At 37.4% G+C, this 21,674-nt stretch overlaps 1 protein-coding gene across 1 annotated transcript in view; it reads right to left on the minus strand.

Annotated features, from left to right (window-relative positions):
- The window catches only part of LOC127424024 (solute carrier family 35 member E2A-like), a 47,817-nt gene extending 28,236 nt beyond the window's left edge, over positions 1–19,581 (minus strand). The window contains exons 1-3 of the mRNA XM_051668795.1: positions 19,338–19,581; positions 18,139–18,518; positions 8,128–8,263 (exon numbers count right to left, since the gene is read on the minus strand). Of these exons, the coding sequence (XP_051524755.1) occupies positions 8,128–8,263; positions 18,139–18,418 (416 nt within the window). The 5' untranslated portion in view covers positions 18,419–18,518; positions 19,338–19,581. The remainder of the gene's footprint in view (positions 1–8,127; positions 8,264–18,138; positions 18,519–19,337) is intronic.
- Between the last annotated feature and the right edge of the window lie 2,093 nt (positions 19,582–21,674).

The following is a 21,674-nucleotide window of genomic DNA, read 5'->3' on the forward strand; positions in this document are numbered from 1 at the left end:
CGCAAACAGGAATGAATATATATATATATATTCATAAGAACCCCCTTTGATGTCTATGTGTGCACGTGCCTGCATCTCAGTGAATTTTGTCTCACACTAAATGTCAATAATAATAATAATAATAATGTATTATTATGTTTACAAATTATAACAATATTTAAGTTTAATGGGTTCCAAAAAATAACTGTGAATGCAAAGTGAACTGATATCTTACAACTAAATAAAAATAAATAAATAAATAAATAAAAAAAAAGATTAAAGCCTTTAAAGCCTTCTTTTCTACTGAAAACTTACACTGAAATTACTGTTAATTTTGCTGCAGCATTATCCAGTATACTAGTTAACAATAAAGCTTTTCTTAATAGTTTGTACATTTATATTGAAATAATGTGCAGTTAAAGGTTTGTGTTTCTTTACATATAATTAGCATCACTCAGTGAGGTATAGATATTCTAAACTGATTATGAAAAATACAACACTGGTATCGGATCGGTATCAGTCGATACTGAGATTTCAGATATCGGAATTGGAAGAGAAAAAGTGGTATCGGTGCATCCCTAGGTACACTATATTGCCAAAAGTATTCACTCACCCATCCAAATAATTGAATTCAGGTGTTCCAATCACTTCCATGGCCACAGGTGTATAAAATGAAGCACCTAGGCATGCAGGCTGCTTCTACAAACATTTGTGAAAGAATGGGCCGCTCTCAGGAGCTCAGTGAATTCCAGCATGGTACTGTGATAGGATGCCACCTGTGCAACAAGTCCAGTCGTGAAATTTCCTCGCTACTAAATATTCCACAGTCAACTGTCAGTGGTATTATAACAAAGTGGAAGCAATTGGGAATGACAACAACTCAGCCACGAAGTGGTAGACCACGTAAAATGACAGAGCGGGGTCAGCGGATGCTGAGGCGCATAGTGCGCAGAGGTCGCCAACTTTCTGCAGAGTCAATCGCTACAGACCTCCAAAGTTCATGTGGCCTTCAGATTAGCTCATGAACAGTGCGTAGAGAGCTTCATGGAATGAGTTTCCATGGCCGAGCAGCTGCATCCAAGCCATACATCAAGTGCAATGCAAAGCGTCGGATGCAGTGGTGTAAAGCACGCCGCCACTGGACTCTAGAGCAGTGGAGACGCGTTCTCTGGAGTGACGAATCACGCTTCTCCATCTGGCAATCTGATGGACGAGTCTGGGTTAGGCGGTTACCAGGAGAACAGTACTTGTCTGACTGCATTGTGCCAACTGTGAAGTTTGGTGGAGGGGGGATTATGGTGTGGGGTTGTTTTTCAGGAGCTGAGCTTGGCCCCTTAGTTCCAGTGAAAGGAACCCTGAATGCTTCAGCATACCAAGAGATTTTGGACAATTCCATGCTCCCAACTTTGTGGGAACAGTTTGGGGATGGCCCCTTCCTGTTCCAACATGACTGCGCACCAGTGCACAAAGCAAGGTCCATAAAGACATGGATGAGCGAGTTTGGTGTGGAAGAACTTGACTGGCCTGCACAGAGTCCTGACCTCAACTCGATAGAGCACCTTTGGGATGAATTAGAGTGAAGACTGCGAGCCAGGCCTTCTCGTCCAACATCAGTGTCTGACCTCACAAATGCGCTTCTGGAAGAATGGTCAAAAATTCCCATAAACACACTCCTAAACCTTGTGGAAAGCCTTCCCAGAAGAGTTGAAGCTGTTATAGCTGCAAAGGGTGGGCCGACGTCATATTAAACCCTATGGATTAAGAATGGGATATCACTTAAGTTCATATGCATCTAAAGGCAGATGAGCGAATACTTTTGGCAATATAGTGTATCTTACAGGATCATAGTGCTGCTTTTGACATTATTGACCACAACATTCTCCTAGACAGACTGCAAAACTGGGTGGGGCTCTCTGGGACAGTCCTCAGCTGGTTCAGGTCATATTTAGAAGGGATGGGTTACTATGTGAACATAGGCAACTATGAATCTGAATGTCACCATGAGTCCCACAAGGCAAAATTCTTGCACTGCTCCTTTTCAACCTGTATATGCTCCCACTAGGCCAAATTATGAAAAAGAACTAAATTGTGTACCACAGCTATGCAGACGATACCCAGATCTACCTAGCCATGACTACAGCCCCATAGACTCTCTGTGCCAATGCACTGATGAAATTAACAGTTGGATGTGCCAAAACTTCCTTCAGTTAAACGAAGGCAAGACAGAGGTCATTGTATTTGGCAACAAAGGCGAAATTCCAAAGGTGAACACATACCTTGTCTCCAATGGTCTAATAATAAAAAATCAAGTCAGGAATCTTGGTGTCATTTTGGAGTGAGACCTTAGTTTCATTATTCACATCAAAGCAATAACTAAATCAGCCTAATATCATCTAAAAATATAGCCAGAATTAGATGTTTTGTATCCAGTCAAGACTTGGAGAAATTTGTTCATGCATTCATCACCAGTAGGGTGGACTACTGCAATGGACTTCTCACCGGGCTTCCCAAAAAGACCATTAGATACCTGCAGCTCATTCAGAATGCCGCTGCCAGGATTCTCACCCGAAAAAAAATTAAAATCAGAGCATATTACTCCAGTCCTCATGTCTTTACACTGGCTTCCAGTTACATTTAGAATTGATTTTAAGGTACTATTACTTGTTTATAAATCGCTCAATAGCCTAGGACCTAAATACATTTCAGATATGCTTGTTGAATATAAACCTAACAGACCTCTCAGATCATTACGATCAAGTCAGTTAGAAATACAGAGGGTTCAGTCAAAACAAGGTGAGACAGCGTTTAGCTATTATGCCACCCGCAGCTGGAACCAGCTTCCAGAAGAGGTCAGGTGTGCTCCAACAGTAGCCACATACAAGTCCAACCTGAAAACACATCTGTTCAGCTATGCATTCCTTCACTGAGCACTGTGCTGCACTCACCGACTGCATTGCATAATTTGATTTCTGTATTCTTCTGTATTCTAATCATTTTTTAAATTTATTTATTTTTCTTCTTATTTCATGTTTTTATATATATATATCTTGTATTTTATAATATATATATTTTTTTGTTGTTGTGTAAAGCACTTTGAATTGCCATTGTGTATAAAATGTGCTACAGTATAAAAATAAACTTGCCTTATTATACAGTAAGTGCTACTTTTACTGTCACTGCCACGTTTGTTACGTCAGTTTTTCCACATTAATGTGAAAATGACAATGAATAAAAACTACATAATACATTTTCTCTGGAGTACCAACCTTTCTACATTCTGCGGATATAATTATTTCTGGATTGTGTGTTTTGACCATGCGTCTGATTTAGAACAGGCGGAGCTGCAGATCTAACGGCCCTTAGATAAAATTAACTGTTATTTTTTTTCTTCCAGTCATAATTTGCACTGCAAAAAAATATATTACAGCTGTAACTAATCAATTCTGGCAAGTGACCATGGTATAAGTGAAATAATCCACAGCTTGCTGTGCGTTAAACAATTTGAATACACTCCGCTTCATGTTGGGTGGAGGCTTAGCCTCCAAGTTGTGCATTAAAATAGTTTAATGCCCACCTAGCTGTGGTTTATCCCTTATGAAAATGCCTGTTATGCATAGAATACTGTTGTTGCAAATTCTGCTGATTTTAACTTTTCACCAAGGTAGTGTTATTTAGCTTGTCGAAATAGGGAGAATAATTTGTGGTTGAAAATGTTTTGCACTTTATGCCGTCATTTTCCAGAAAAGGTTTGTTTATTAACTGATAGCTCTCCATTATGGCAGTATAAGTTCCAGCTATTTTTGCAAATTAAAAACCAAATAATTTTTGGTAAAGACGACAAAACATATACACATTGCTTAAAATTAAATTTTTCAGTTATTTATTAAATTCATTGTGGTGGGAAAATGTTGGCAGGGCAAGTAAAATTCCAAACTACTGTCCCAACCAGACCGGCAGTAAAAATTCTTCCTGTTGAACTGCATTTTATTTGACATGGAGCGGAACGCCTCATGGAGGCTGACGTGCTGAGATGCACGACTGGCCAAGTACTACTCTCGTTATCTTGGAATATTCCCCTTGAATGAAAATGAAAAGCTAATTTGTTTCCATTTGATTTTGAGTTGAATTATGACCCGGTAGAGCTGCACGATTCTGGATAAATTGAGAATCACGATTTTTTTGCTTAGAATAAAGATCACGGTTCTCTCGTGATTCTGAAGAAAAATGCTTATTTCAGTGATTTACAAAACCTGGACATAAGAGTATTAAACATAATAACTAGAGGCTTTGACAAAATGTTCTCTGCTTCAATCTATGCAAAAATGCAATAAAATTGTGAATCAAATATATACATTTCAAATGTCCTAAGTCCACAAGAACGAATACATTACAAAATAAACAGCACCTTGTTATTATTGCAAAATAAATAAAAAAATAATAATTCTGTTAAAAAACTGCATAAAAAAAATAAATGAAATGATTTAGCCTGTGTCTCACATGCAAAAAGCAAAACATGCGAGAAAAAGCTTCATTAATAGTTTTATGGCAACTTAGTTTTGCACTGGTAGGCAAATATGCAATAAAACAACATTATTTAACTATTTTTAATATATATACACACTACCGTTCAAAAGTTTGGGGTCACTTGGGAACTCCTTCAATACTGTTTAAAACGCATCCCAGGGTGATACCTCAAGAAGCTGGTTGAGAAAATGTCAAGAGTACATGTCTGCAAATTCTAGGCAAAGGGTGACTACTTTGAAGATGCTAAAATATAACACAGTTTTGATTTATTTTGGATTTTGTTTAGTCACAACATAATTCCCATAGTTCCATTTATGTTATTCCATAGTTTTGATGACTTTACTATTATTCTAAAATATGAAGGAAAAAATAAAAATAAAGACTGAGTAAGTGACCCTAAACTTATGAACGGTAGTGTGTGTGTGTGTGTGTGTGTGTGTGTGTGTGTGTGTGTGTGTATATATATATGTAAACAATTTAAATTAAAACAATGTGGCCTTCAGTGTCGCTTGTAAAAATTGGTTCATTCTTCTAAAGGAATTATTCAAGAGCCAGTAATTAAATAGAGAACAGAGTAAACAGTGCTTTAAATTTTTCAGCAACAGTAAACATTAAGAAAATTATAATATAAAACATAAAAGTAATTTAATGCTAAATGAAACTACTTAAATATTTGGCACTCTTTACTGTGTGACAGATCTACATTAATACTGATTTGATGCAGTAAGAATGTCTGAATAGCTAACAGACATCACAAATCTAACATTTGAAGAATTTGTCCCGTCTGCTTATGCATTAATGTCTGTGTATGCTTTAATATCTAGTCAAGACAGTGCAGATTTAATCCCATCTGTTTACACTGGTAATTCATTAACAGCTGTGTTTACATTAATATCACCTAAAGAGGGTATTGTGATTAAAAACAGCGCAGAGTCTCGTGCAGGAGCGCTGCATTCATCATGAGACACAAGTGCACGGGCAGACACACGCATGTGAGCGTTTAAAAGCAGCCGGCAGTAATCAAACAGCGCATGGGTCGCAAATTTAGTCAGATCTGGGTAATGCCGGTATTTTTTTTTTTTTTTTTTTTAGCATCGGTCGGTGGCTATTAAAATATTGAACTGAACAGAGATTATGTCACACTCCTAGCTAATCGTGGCTGCACCCTGCAGTTTGTAAAGCACTGTGCTGGACAAACGTCTTTGGCTGTTGTGTTTTAGTTTATTCAGCATCTCATGCAGGAGCACTATGTTTTGTAGATGCCATATAAAGTTTATCAATATTTAAAAACGCGTCTTGAAGTGAATTTCTCATTTAAATTTGACCGCCTTACAAAGGCATGCCACTGGAACGTTAATATACATTGCAGAATCGTTGTCATTTAGAAATGAGATCACGTGGGTGTCTGAATCGAGATTGCAATCTTTTAACGATTAATCGTGCAGCTCTATGATCCAGTCATTTTTTTCATGAAATTCACCCTCACAGACATTACAATTTTTTTCCACATTATTAAAGCATACAGGAGATTTCACATCATTTAATTTAGAGAAATCTTTTTTTCCTATACTAAATGCCCCACTGGGGTTACAGAAATATTCCTGGTTCAATACATGTTAAGTTTAATCAACAGCATGTGTGGCATAATATTGATCACCACAAAAATGTATTTGACTCGTTCCTCCTTTTCTTTAAAAAAAAAAAAAAAAAAAGTGTGTTCCAGTGAGACACTTACAATGGAAGTCAATGGGGTCAATCTGTAAACATTAAAATACTCACTGTTTCAAAAGTATAAACATAAGACAAAAACAATGTGTGTAAACATGATTTTACTGTGATTAAATCACTTACTAACCGCATCTGTGTAAAGTTATAGACAATTTTACAACTTTGTTGCCATGACGACGGAATTAAACTAGGGATGCACGATATATCGGCGGCCGATATACAGTACAATTGGCCGTCAACCAGGAAAATCTAAATATTATATTTGCACAGATAACGAAATTACGGCTGATATTTTCCCCATAATTTGATACTGTTAATCTGCCTGCGGATATCTCTTCAGGCCAGGCAGCCGCAAGCGTAAACACGGTGTGTCTTAAACCAAAATGAGGCAATAAACAACATGTAACAAACATTAAACAACAAATCACACAATACAAACCCTAATCTATGTATACACGGTGCAGTACTTATTCTTAAAGCCAGACTGCGAGTACAGCGGTGATTTGTGTGTGTGTGTGCATTCATAGTGCTCATGCGCATGTCATTCACAGACGCTTATTACAGCGCTCATCTGTGAGTTTCACCGTATAACTTATGAAATGTGAATGCAACAATCATAATGGGAATAGGTTACATCATACAGATCGAACAGTCATGAGTCAAAAGGTTAGAAAAGTCATAATACAACGAGCACATTCATTTCTCTCACAAACTAGTGTTTTTAGCCATCTCGAGTCACTCTGTGAGAATTATCAAGATTTATGCACCCTGTTAAGTTGTGTTTGGGTTTGTTTAATTCACAATGCTGCCCTGTAAGTAATGATGTGCTATTTCCCCACATTCTGATTGTTTCATGAAGTAATTAGTAAAAACAATTACCCTCAAGTAACATACATGAATGTTTGTCACATTTTTGTTTACTGCCTCATGAAACAAACAAAATATGGAAAATGGCATGTCGTTACTTACAACAGATGATCCTGAATTAAAACCAGACCCAAAACAACATAAGGTGCAAAGATGTTAAAATAATACTCAAAGAGTGACATGAGCTCGCGTGTGAAAGGGAGATGATCCCATTCATTTTCAATGATAGCAGAGTGACTTCTGACAACACGAGGAACACCCACCAGCGACACAGATCGCAGAGTCTAGCGACACCAAGCGACAAAATCGTTTGCGGTGTGAACGAAGATTAAGTCTCACTGGAACCTCAATTTTTGCTTTTTTTTTTTTTTTAAAAGAAGAGGGAAGAGGTAAAATTATTTTGTGGTAAACAGCATTATACAACAAATGCTGTCGACTGAGCTTAAAGGGGTCATGACATGCCTTTTTTATTTTAATATTTTCCTTGAGGTTCACTAATAATATTAGTTAAAAAAATTGCACAAAAACAGACATTAGTAAAATATGATTATTTTTCACCCTCATTCTGACCCTCTGTCAGAAACGCTCGGTTTTATTGCTGCTTCTCCTCTAAGATTTGACAGTAAATGCTCACTGTTCTGATTGGCTCTCTGCTCTTGACTGACCTGTCATCTCACTGCTCACCACTACTGGGCGGGGCTACAGAAGTGATAAGGTAAAGTAGGCGTTGATGTGTTGTTTTGGAGGTCGGTCAGTGTGATATCACAATGTGGAGAAAGAAGAGAACGAGTCGTTTTGGCAGCTTGATTTCAACAAATGCTCTTTTTGCAGTAAGGAGGAAGTTTTGAGTTCTGAAACTTACAGTATGTTTTTATAGGACAATGAACTCAATGTCAAAAAATCAAGGAAAATTTGATTCCTCATGACATGACCCCTTTAACTTATCATGAACCTGGAATATTCCTTTAATAAACTCATACTGTATTGTATTATGCATGGATAAAATGTAATACATCAGTGCAAACACACCTCATCAGTCCCACGAACAGCATGATTATGAGGAAGTTGGCCGGATATTCAGTGCGGGATTTGTGCTGGTACAGCGGGCAAGGCACGAACATTTTAACAGAGCCGATGACAGTGGTGGACAGCATCTGAACAGCACCTGCATGAGAGAATTAGATCAGGTACTGTCCACAGAATACCTGTACACAAAAGTCTGCATTTTACAGGCACAAAGTGGTTCTTTCAAAGGGCAAATAATGATGCTTATGCTTTTGCCTGCTGCCAATGCGGTGAATGCCACAAACACGTGTCCAGGTCACATTTCACCCCAAAATCAAATGAAACAAATATTGCAAAATCTTATATTATCCAGTTTATTGAATTTCATTTTATTACCTATTCATTTTATATGATATATTACAGTACATTCTCCCATAAGACAAATAAGCCAAAGAATCAGGCTTATTTTAGGAGCACATTCATTTTTAAGACAATATTTTCATGACAAGCACATCCCCACTCAACACACACAAAAACAATTGTCATTACCATGACAAAAAATCTAATTCTGTAGTGCATCCAGACGTTTCACTATTGTGTGTGTTTTATTTGTAATTCTCATTATTCTCAGTGGTGATAATTTTTCTTTCTGTGATACAATAAATGAGAAATACGTGGGAATGTGTGTGTAATTGTCATGAAAATAATCAGTGTTGAGGAAGCTACTTTGAAACTGTGTTTTCTCAAGCTGCACATCACTTAAAGTAGTTAAACTACAGACAAGTTGCTCTTTATAAAAAAGTAGTTAGCTGCACTACAGGCTATTTGAAAAAGAATTTATTAGATATAACACAATCGGATGATATTATTTAATTGTGCTATCAGTTCTGATTAGCTGATAGTTCTACACTGAATTAGGGTGACATTCCCCTCCAAAAATTAACCATGGTTATAATACTACAGTTTTATATAGTTACTACAGTATGACTAAAACCATGGTCAATGATCGTAAGGGTTAAACAAATAGGGTGGCAATTAAATTGTACATAATTAATCCTTAATATACACCAATAAAAATAAATAAAAAAAACACACCCTATTTTATTTAACTGAATGGATATTAGGGGTGTAATGGTTAAATTTCTCACTGTTCGGTTTGTATCAAGGTTTTAGTGTCACAGTTTCAGCATGGTATTTGCAATTTTCAGAAAAACATATTACTGCCAAATCCAAAGTAAGAATACTCTATTTGGTACAATATAACACTTCAACAGGTTTGCCCTTAATAAAAATCCTGGCTTTACTACAGTAACCATAGTTTAACTATGGTATTTGTAGTAAAATCATTAGCCGCTTTTCCACTATTGGGCCAGTGCGAGCCAGGGCTATAAACTGGTCATCTGGGATCAATAGCCTCAGACCACGAGCCACAAGACCAAAATCGCTCTGCATTCCCACCATCGGGCCAAAAGCACCGCAGTGTTGACCTAAAACCCACCTTTCATATACCGCCCTGCTACAGACGTCACACACCCCACCCATTTCACAAACTAGTTCTAGTTATCTAGAATATCAAGTTTATATTATTTGGAAACGTTAGCTAGCAAGATAATTTAACGTTAACAACTCACCGACTTTAACTGCCACAGTGTCCCGAGTGGTCTCTCCACTAACAGCGGGACGATGTCGCAGCACACCAACCATGATCTCGAGCTATGGAAAGTTCTTCCTTTGGGCACCACTTTGTCGATTGTGCATCTTAACAGATTTGTAATGTGACCGCAATTGTTTTCACTGACATGCAGATGAGTGACGTCACACAAATATCTCGGCACCCAGAGATGTACAAACTTGATAAACATTCACGTTTATTAAATTATATCTATCAATAAGTCAAAGTTCCTACATTACAAGATATTAAATCTTGTTTAACAAATATTTGCAGAGACTGGTGTACAAAACACGGTAAACTCTCTTTTGATGATCGTCCACCTGTAGCACAAATCCTAGCATAGCAGCACTGTTTATCAGTTGGGTTGCTAGGAAACAGTCAAACCCCTGTTATGCTAATGCGAGTGTTGCAGTTTTATTTTTCTTCTCCCATTTTCTCCCCAATTTGGAATGCCCAATTCCCAATGCGCTCTAAGTCCTCCTGTTGGCATAGTGACTCACCTCATTCCGGGTGGCAGAGGACAAATCTCAGTTGCCTCCACATCTGAGATCGTCAATCCGTACATTTTATCACGTGGCTTGTTGAGCGCATTACCGCGGAGACAGCACGTGTGGAGGCTTCACGCTATTTTCCGTGGCATTCACGCACAACTCACCACGAGCCTCACCAAGAGCGAGAACCACATTATAGTGACCATGAGGAGGTTACCCCATGTGACTCTACCCTCCCTAGCAACCGGGCCAATTTGGTTGCTTAGGAGACCTGGCCGGAGTCACTCAGCATGCCCTGGATTCGAACTCACGACTCCAGGGGTGAAGTGTTGCAGTTTTGTTTGTTTAAACATCATTTTTTCCCCAAGCATCTGGAAATGGAATTCCTTTATGGTCGGAGTTTGTAGATTTTAAGCAGGAATATCCCACATCCGACTTGAATGAAACGCAGCATGAGTGTCTCACTAAACTCCGCCTTTAACATTGACCACACCTCAATCCCCAGTTGGCCTTCTTTGGCCCAAGGGTAATTGGGTGGGGTCGGCATAAATAATTATTCATATATTAAAATTATTACCAGTAGAGCTGCACGATTAATCGTTAAAAGATTGCACAAAAGATTTACACAGATGCGGTTAGTAAGTGATTTTATCACAGTAAAATCATGTTTACACACATATTGTTTTTGTCTTATGTTTATACTTTTGAAACAGTGAGTATTTTAATGTTTACAGATTGACCCCATTGACTTCCATTGTAAGTGTCTCACTGGAACACACTTTTTTTTTTTTTTTTTTTTTAAAGAAAAGGAGGAACGAGTCAAATACATTTTTGTGGTGATCAATATTATGCCACACATGCTGTTGATTAAACTTAACATGTATTGAACCAGGAATATTTCTGTAACCCCAGTGGGGCATTTAGTATAGGAAAAAAAGATTTCTCTAAATTAAATGATGTGAAATCTCCTGTATGCTTTAATAATGTGGAAAAAAATTGTAATGTCTGTGAGGGTGAATTTCATGAAAAAAATGACTGGATCATAGAGCTGCACGATTAATCGTTAAAAGATTGCAATCTCGATTCAGACACCCACGTGATCTCATTTCTAAATGACAACGATTCTGCAATGTATATTAACGTTCCAGTGGCATGCCTTTGTAAGGCGGTCAAATTTAAATGAGAAATTCACTTCAAGACGCGTTTTTAAATATTGATAAACTTTATATGGCATCTACAAAACATAGTGCTCCTGCATGAGATGCTGAATAAACTAAAACACAACAGCCAAAGACGTTTGTCCAGCACAGTGCTTTACAAACTGCAGGGTGCAGCCACGATTAGCTAGGAGTGTGACATAATCTCTGTTCAGTTCAATATTTTAATAGCCACCGACCGATGCTAAAAAAAAAAAAAAAAAAAAATACCGGCATTACCCAGATCTGACTAAATTTGCGACCCATGCGCTGTTTGATTACTGCCGGCTGCTTTTAAACGCTCACATGCGTGTGTCTGCCCGTGCACTTGTGTCTCATGATGAATGCAGCGCTCCTGCACGAGACTCTGCACTGTTTTTAATCACAATACCCTCTTTAGGTGATATTAATGTAAACACAGCTGTTAATGAATTACCAGTGTAAACAGATGGGATTAAATCTGCACTGTCTTGACTAGATATTAAAGCATACACAGACATTAATGCATAAGCAGACGGGACAAATTCTTCAAATGTTAGATTTGTGATGTCTGTTAGCTATTCAGACATTCTTACTGCATCAAATCAGTATTAATGTAGATCTGTCACACAGTAAAGAGTGCCAAATATTTAAGTAGTTTCATTTAGCATTAAATTACTTTTATGTTTTATATTATAATTTTCTTAATGTTTACTGTTGCTGAAAAATTTAAAGCACTGTTTACTCTGTTCTCTATTTAATTACTGGCTCTTGAATAATTCCTTTAGAAGAATGAACCAATTTTTACAAGCGACACTGAAGGCCACATTGTTTTAATTTAAATTGTTTACATATATATACACACACACACACACACACACACACACACACACACACACACACACACACACACTACCGTTCATAAGTTTAGGGTCACTTACTCAGTCTTTATTTATTTTTATTTTTTCCTTCATATTTTAGAATAATAGTAAAGTCATCAAAACTATGGAATAAAATAAAATGGAACTATGGGAATTATGATGTGACTAAACAAAATCCAAAATAAATCAAAACTGTGTTATATTTTAGCATCTTCAAAGTAGTCACCCTTTGCCTAGAATTTGCAGACATGTACTCTTGACATTTTCTTCAACCAACTTCTTGAGGTATCACCCTGGGATGCGTTTTAAACAGTATTGAAGGAGTTCCCAAGTGACCCCAAACTTTTGAACGGTAGTGTGTATATATATTAAAAATAGTTAAATAATGTTGTTTTATTGCATATTTGCCTACCAGTGCAAAACTAAGTTGCCATAAAACTATTAATGAAGCTTTTTCTCGCATGTTTTGCTTTTTGCATGTGAGACACAGGCTAAATCATTTCATTTATTTTTTTTATGCAGTTTTTTAACAGAATTATTATTTTTTTATTTATTTTGCAATAATAACAAGGTGCTGTTTATTTTGTAATGTATTCGTTCTTGTGGACTTAGGACATTTGAAATGTATATATTTGATTCACAGTTTTATTGCATTTTTGCATAGATTGAAGCAGAGAACATTTTGTCAAAGCCTCTAGTTATTATGTTTAATACTCTTATGTCCAGGTTTTGTAAATCACTGAAATAAGCATTTTTCTTCAGAATCACGAGAGAACCGTGATCTTTATTCTAAGCAAAAAAATCATGATTCTCAAGAAAATGTTCCCAGACAGGAAATTTGAAAAAAGCAGGGGGGGTTCTCTATCAATGCCTCATTTTCTCTGCTTAGCGCTTGCCATTTTCAACTACACACAATGCGTGCAGAACTGTAATGTCATCAAGTTGACCAATGTGAAAAACTGAAGCACCCCCAGATCATCACCTATCCTCCACCAAACTTCACAGTGGGTGCGAGACACTGTGGCTGGAAGGCCTCTACAGGTCACCGTCAAACCATTTCACGACCAGGTGGAGGATCGGTGATGATCTGGGGGTGCTTCAGCAAGGCTGGGCAGTTTCATCTTTGTGAAGGATGCATGAATCAAGCCACATACAACGCTATCCTGGAAGAAATCTTGCTTCCTTCTGCTCTGTACAACGTTCCCCAACTCTTGAGTATTGTTTTTTCCCAGCAGAACAATGCTCCATGCCCCACAGACAGGTCAATCAAGGTGTGGATGGAGGACCACCGGATCAAGACCCTGTCATAGCCAGCCCAATCTCTAGACCTGAACCCCATTGAAAACCTCTGGAATGTGATCAAGAGGAAGATGGATGGCCACAAGCCATCAAACAAAGCCGAGCTGCTTGAATTTTTGCACCAGGAGTGGCATAAAGTCACCCAACAGCAATATGAAAGACTGGTAGAGATGTATGAAAGCTGTGATTGAAAATTAGGGTTATTCCACCAAATATTGATTTCTGAACTCTTCCTAAGTTAAAACATTAATATTGTGTTAAAAAATGAATATTAACTTATTTTCTTGGCATTATTTGAGGTCTGATAACACAGCATCTTTTTTGTTATTTTGACCAGTTGTCATTTTCTGCAAATAAATGCTCTAAATGACAATATTTTTATTTGAAATTTGGGAGGAATGTTCTCAATACTTTATAGAATAAAACAAAAATGTTCATTTTACTCGAACATATACCTATAAATATTAAATCCAGAGAAACTGGTAATTTTGCAATGGTCTTGTTTAGAATAAGCAGCAACATCTCCTCATCACTGACCCTCAACACTGGAGCCCCACAGGGCTGTGTTCTCAGCCCACTACTGTATTCCTTGTACACACATGACTGTGTGGCAACACATAGCTCCAATGCCATCATTAAGTTTGCTGATGACACGACGGTGGTAGGTCTGATCACTGACAATGATGAAACAGCCTACAGAGAGGAGGTGCACACTCTGACACACTGGTGTCAGGAGCACAACCTCTCCCTCAACGTCAGTAAGACAAAGGAGCTTGTGGTGGACTTCAGAAGAAAAGACAGAGAACACAGTCCCATCACCATCAATGGAGCACCAGTGGAGAAAGTCAGCAGCTTCAAGTTCCTGGGTGTACACATCACTGAGGAACTCACATGGTCCGTCCACACTGAAGTCGTTGTGAAGAAGGCTCATCAGCGCCTCTTCTTCCTGAGACGGCTGAGGAAGTTTGGAATGAACCACCACATCCTCACACGGACTGGCTGTATCTCCGCCTGGTACGGCAATAGCACCGCCCACAACCGCAAAGCACTGCAAAGGGTGGTGCGAACTGCCAAACACATCATCGGAGGTGAGCTTCCCTCCCTCCAGGAAATACAGGTGCATCTCAATAAATTAGAATGTCGTGGAAAAGTTCATTTATTTCAGTAATTCAACTCAAATTGTGAAACTCGTGTATTAAATAAATTCAGTGCACACAGACTGAAGTAGTTTAAGTCTTTGGTTCTTTTAATTGTGATGATTTTGGCTCACATTTAACAAAAACCCACCAATTCACTCTAAAAAATTAGAATATGGTGACATGCCAATCAGCTAATCAACTCAAAACACCTGCAAAGTTTTCCTGAGCCATCAAAATGGTCTCTCAGTTTGGTTCACTAGGCTACACAATCTGCTGATCTGACAGTTGTCCAGAAGACAATCATTGACACCCTTCACAAGGAGGGTAAGCCACAAACATTCATTGCCAAAGAAGCTGGCTGTTCACAGAGTGCTGTATCCAAGCATGTTAACAGAAAGTTGAGTGGAAGGAAAAAGTGTGGAAGAAAAAGATGCACAACCAACCAAGAGAACCGCAGCCTTATGATTGTCAAGCAAAATCGATTCAAGAATTTGGGTGAACTTCACAAGGAATGGACTGAGGCTGGGGTCAAGGCATCAAGAGCCACCACACACAGACGTGTCAAGGAATTTGGCTACAGTTGTCATATTCCTCTTGTTAAGCCACTCCTGAACCACAGACAACATCAGAGGCTTCTTACCTGGGCTAAGGAGAAGAAGAACTGGACTGTTGCCCAGTGGTCCAAAGTCCTCTTTTCAGATGAGAGCAAGTTTTGTATTTCATTTGGAAACCAAGGTCCTAGAGTCTGGAGGAAGGGTGGAGAAGCTCATAGCCCAAGTTGCTTGAAGTCCAGTGTTAAGTTTCCACAGTCTGTGATGATTTGGGGTGCAATGTCATCTGCTGGTGTTGGTCCATTGTGTTTTTTGAAAACCCAAGTCACTGCACCCGTTTACCAAGAAATTTTGGAGCACTTCATGCTTCCTTCTGCTGACCAGCTTTTTAAAGATGCTGATTTCATTTTCCAGCAGGATTTGGCACCTGCCCACACTGCCAAAAGCACCAAAAGTTGGTTAAATGACCATGGTGTTGGTGTGCTTGACTGGCCAGCAAACTCACCAGACCTGAACCCCATAGAGAATCTATGGGGTATTGTCAAGAGGAAAATGAGAAACAAGAGACCAAAAAATGCGGATGAGCTGAAGGCCACTGTCAAAGAAACCTGGGCTTCCATACCACCTCAGCAGTGCCACAAACTGATCACCTCCATGCCACGCCGAATTGAGGCAGTAATTAAAGCAAAAGGAGCCCCTACCAAGTATTGAGTACATATACAGTAAATGAACATACTTTCCAGAAGGCCAACAATTCACTAAAAATGTTTTTTATTGGTCTTATGATGTATTATAATTTTTTGAGATAGTGAATTGGTGGGTTTTTGTTAAATGTGAGCCAAAATCATCACAATTAAAAGAACCAAAGGCTTAAACTACTTCAGTCTGTGTGCACTGAATTTATTTAATACACGAGTTTCACAATTTGAGTTGAATTACTGAAATAAATGAACTTTTCCACGACATTCTAATTTATTGAGATGCACCTGTATATACAAGGCGGTGTGTGAAAAAAGCTCGGAGGATCATCAGAGACTCCAGCCACCCGAGCCATGGGCTGTTCTCACTGCTACCATCAGGTAGGCGGTATCGCAGCATCAGGACCCGCACCAGCCGACTCCATGATAGCTTCTTCCCCCAAGCAATCAGACTTCTGAACTCTTGATCTCTCATGATCAATATACATCAGCACTGCACTTTACTACTCTTACTCTTATATCTCACACCGGACTGTCATAAATTATATTATTATTATATTATATTCTCTCTTAACAACTGACTATCAACCGACAGCCTGAATGTCAATACAGTACAATACTGTACATTCTATATATATATATATATATATATATATATATATATATACATACATATATATATATATATATATATACACTTTTTTTGTATATATATATTTTAATTTTTAATTTTTATTGAATAATGTGTATCTATATAGTAAAAAAACAAAAAAACAAAAACAGCGTATTGTATACTGTACAGTGTATGTTATTATTTGTATATTGTTGAGTGTAATTATGTGTATATCAGATGTTTAAACTGTGTTGTGTTAATTTGATGTTTTTGTAAATTGGTATATGTCTCATCACTGTCACGACTGCTATGTTGATCGGAACTGCACCCAAGAATTTCACACACCATTGCACTTGTGTATATGGCTGTGTGACAATAAAGTGATTTGATTGATTGATTTGATTTGATTAAGTCTAGACTAAAGACTCATCATAAAATTGAATGGCATCTACGCTAATATTATTCTATTTGTTTCCCTGTCTCAACCTCGGGACTCTTATCCTGAGGTCAGCAGATCCAGCTCCATTCCTGCTTCGTGTTGGACTCCACTGCTATGTGTCTCTGGGTAATGATGACTAAATGCAGCCGGTGCCAGCCAGACATCACTTCAGTCTATTACGATGGGCAACAGAGGATGAACTGATGCCAACTCCAACCATAAGACATGGGATACTTCATATGCCATTGCCTGAACCTTGGACTTAGGATAGACCTCACCGAAATTACCAGCCAGTTTGAACTGCGATGCACCTCACTGATCTCTGCCTGCATCACCTCGGTCTAATGATGGACTACACTCTTGAAATGGAATACATAGACTATCAATTATTTGCCAACAAAACCCTTCATCAACCAACTAACAAAGGACAATTGCATCTGAACTTCTGCAGTTAATCCAAGATGAACTTCAAAGACATTAGTCATTAATCTTACAGTTCATACAAAATCTTAGTTTAAACACTGACCCTTAACACTTACTTAATTTAATAATTTTAAACAATGACCTGCACTGCACTATACATAAGTAATATTGGCATTATATTCATGATGTTAGTCAGAGGGGAACTGGCCCCCACAGTGAGTCTGGTTTCTCTCAAGGTGATTTTTCTCCATTAATCAACATCTGATGGAGTTTTGTGTTCCTTACCACAGTCACCTTCAGTTTGCTCACTGGGATTCTAAATACAATTATTATTTACTTATTTTTAAACACAATTCACAATCGTATTTTAAGACATTATAGATATTACGGTATCATTTTCTGTTAATGTATGATTTTCTGTAAAGCTGTTTGAAACGATGCGTGTTGTGAAAAGTGCTATACAAATAAAAATAATATATTCATCTTTCCTTCTTATGATTTAATGGGTGAAATATAACCAGGGCATGAGTGGAGGCCAAATACATAAATGAAACAGGTCTTTGTTTGCCAAGACAATGATCTGATCGGTACTGCACTGGATTTGTTTGATCAACACTGTTAACATTTATCTGATTGAACGAGAGTGACAAGTACCCAGCATGCTCGGCTCCCCCTCCAGCAAAGAGAGGATGTATTTGTTGAGGAAGAGCGTGCAGAAACTGAAGAAGTACCACAGCACCAGGAACACCAGCGCCCGAGAGCTCCACACACCAGAGTCAGCTTCAATCACCGTCGTCTCTGTGATGGTGATCTTCAGGACAGGCTCTCCAGGTGAACTCTCGCTCCGAGCCAATGTCACCTGCTCCTGCCGCATCCTGAAGCTGGGAAAAGGCCAGAATGGAAGAGATTTCTCTGAGCGATCGTTGTCCATCATGGTGCAGGAAAGGGGCGGCACCTGGAACCATCTAGCGGGGCAAACTCCAGGGGTAATAAACCAGTGAACGAACTGAGACTTTACTCCATACTACAGGACACTGCAGGCCCACATGCAAAAAAAAAAAAAAAAAAAAGGCTTTCGATTAGTTCAGATTAAAACACATCTATAAACAAAAAGACAGTAAGTTTTATATATAATAGAAGAAAATCTAAATCAGACTTCAGATGATCCAATACTGAGATAAACTGACACTCAAACAGAAGACAGATGATAGAGTTCTTTAACAAGGTTTGGTCACTACTGAATGCCCATACTGCCATTTGTGGTATTTCATAGTTCTGATGACTTACTATTTATTCTACAGTGTGGAAAATCATAATAATGAAGAATGAATAGGTGTCTCAAAACATGTTTAAGTGACTGGTAGTTTAATTATGAAACTTAATATTGAAAATATACTTTAAGTGTGTGGTACTACTGCATAGAAGTGTTGACCAAAATTATATTTTAAATAATTATAAATAAGTACAATTATATTATACATGTTTAATACAAAAATATACGAGGTTGAGTTATTTTATTCATCATCTGCAAAGAAATGCTGCTAGAGCTTTTGTCAAAACGAATCATTTGTTTGTTTGTTTTTTAAGAACAGATAACAGAAATAAACATTAAAACAATGAAGAACACGTTTCTTTCATTTCTTTTTTTTTTACACTTCATAGTGATGCAATGCAAGATACCGGGATGAACACATTTACCACACATTTGAACACCTGCCCTTGGCAACATTATCATATTTATCATCGTGTTCCACTATATATATATATATATATATATATATATATATATATATATATATATATATATATATATATGTGTGTGTGTGTGTGAAAATTAAGCAATAGTACTGTACCAAGTGCTTATTGTACACTTCATCTTCGCATGCTTTCACGGGGTTTGAGCGTCATCAGGCTGAAACGATGAACTGTAAGAGTCACACATGTAGAATATGCATGAATCGCAAGAGTTGTTGACCTGTCTTCGGTGCAGCATATGAGCAACAAACGCGTTCACTGACGCTCTTTGTTTCTTTCCTGGTGTTCGACTGGAAATAGCGGAAGTTTGAAGAATAGAATAGAGAGCAAAAGACTATTTAGTCCGAGACGCAGCACTCCTTTTAAAATGAATGGGACAAATCGGAACGCCCAACGGATGTAGAAAGTAAGTCCCGCCTTACAGGTAAAAGAGCCAATCACATTTCAGATACAGACATCGCTCGTCAGTCAACTCGTGGATGCACATGCGCATTAGCTGAACCAGCCTGAAAAAGAGCTTTTTTAAGCGTGATCTGAGGAAAATTAGTGCAATTTATGATACCACTGTTGTCCGAGTTTACTGCTGATTTTAAGTGTGTGCTTTAATCGTAATCATGATCAACCGTTTTGGAGATTTCAGTCTTTCCCTATTCAAAGATGATAGGAACTGTACTTTCATACCGCTTGTTTACGTTGAAAATAGCTGTCCGAGAGCGTTCCAAAGATGACTAAAGAGTGGATTGACTTGCCTTGAAACACACTTTGAGAGTGCCCGCCCATTTTTTTCAGTCACGTTGTATCCGGAAGTAGTGATTTATTCAAATCTGACTATAAGACAAAGTACAAGACTGTGTACTTAACGTCTTAAATGAGGGAATTAATGTTTATTATTATTATTAATAATAATAGAAACGTATGTATATACAAACATACTGTACAGGCTACACAACAAAATGTGAATAAAAAAATAAAGTAGTAACAGTTTATGCCAGGGGTAAAATTAACAATTGAAATTATAATAAATTAATGGAAAGAAGTGCCTCATGAGTCCTCTTTGCTTTTTAATTTTTAATATAGTCAAAAGTAGTGCCATATTGCTTAACTTCATTTATAAATTGTTCAAAATTTGGCTTTGCTTTAGTCTATTTCTTGGATGTGATATTTTCCAAGTAAAATAAATTGTTGTATAAGAAAAAATGTAATAATGGTATCCTGTACAAAGAATAATATGACATCAGATAATTCAATCTGCTTCAAAGTTACAAAGATCCTAGAAACAAAGTTAGAGACATCTGTCCGAAATATATACACACTGAAAGAAGAGATGCATTACAGATTCTTCAGCAACACAAAAAAAATAAAAAATCACACAAGTTTTCAACCTCCAAATTCAAATCATTCAAATAACTGCTTAACAGGGTCAATTCTGTGTAGTATTTTAAAGGGTACTGCTCTAACATTATTATTTATAAAGAATTTAATTGGTATCGTTTTCAAATGTAGTTGACCAAAACACTGTTAAACATGGCACATAACTCCTCAATACCTTTCTAATATATTATTACTGCATTTGTCTTTTACAACATTAATGACATCAACAAAGATTGTATTATTACATGTAGTGAGTTGCTGGGCTACATCAAAAGTAGAATGTTCAGAATTTTGAAACAATGAGACAACTTTACTTGGTACTGCATCCAAGACAATAGAATATTCTTTTGGTTTTACAGCAATCTGAAACTTTGAGGAATTCTGAATATGAAAACAACAGGCCTTGTTCATTAAGCAACACCTCAAGGCCTCCATGCTCTTTACTGTTACATACAATATCTTTTCTCAAGTAGTGTTTTTTTCCCCTCAAAATGAAATCATAAAAAGTTTTATCCAAATCCTTGATAACATTTTCCAGAACATTCAATGACATTGATACATACTGTAAACAGACCTTGAAATTCCTTCTGCTTTTGAAAGTAAAACATAGCCAAATAAGGACAAATCTCTCATTAACCGCACCTTAAATCTGTTTTTGATTCTCTCAACAATAGGCTTACAATTGAATGGATTTGCATCATTTTTTTCTGTTTCTTCTGATAACAGACTGATCAGTTAAGAGATTTCAATTAATTGTGTCAATATTAGACTCAATTGCCCCTGTCAAAACAAGAATTAATTCAGAAGTAAAGAAATCCCCATTGGATAAATGATGATATTCTCATTTTAAGGAGAAAGTGTAGGAAGGCAGAACGTGCTTGGAAGTCAATTAAACTTCATGTTGACTTTGAGCACATGAAGGATCTCTTAGTGCTGTAAAATAAGACAGTTAAAGCTGCTAGAACTGAGTATTTTTCTGAACTAATTATGAACAACTAACTGCCATAACACTAGGTTTTTATTCAATACAATTAATAATATGATCAACCGTGTGTAACACGTTT

This window comes from Myxocyprinus asiaticus, chromosome 33 (assembly GCF_019703515.2).
Source record: "Myxocyprinus asiaticus isolate MX2 ecotype Aquarium Trade chromosome 33, UBuf_Myxa_2, whole genome shotgun sequence".
NCBI lineage: Eukaryota > Metazoa > Chordata > Actinopteri > Cypriniformes > Catostomidae > Myxocyprinus > Myxocyprinus asiaticus.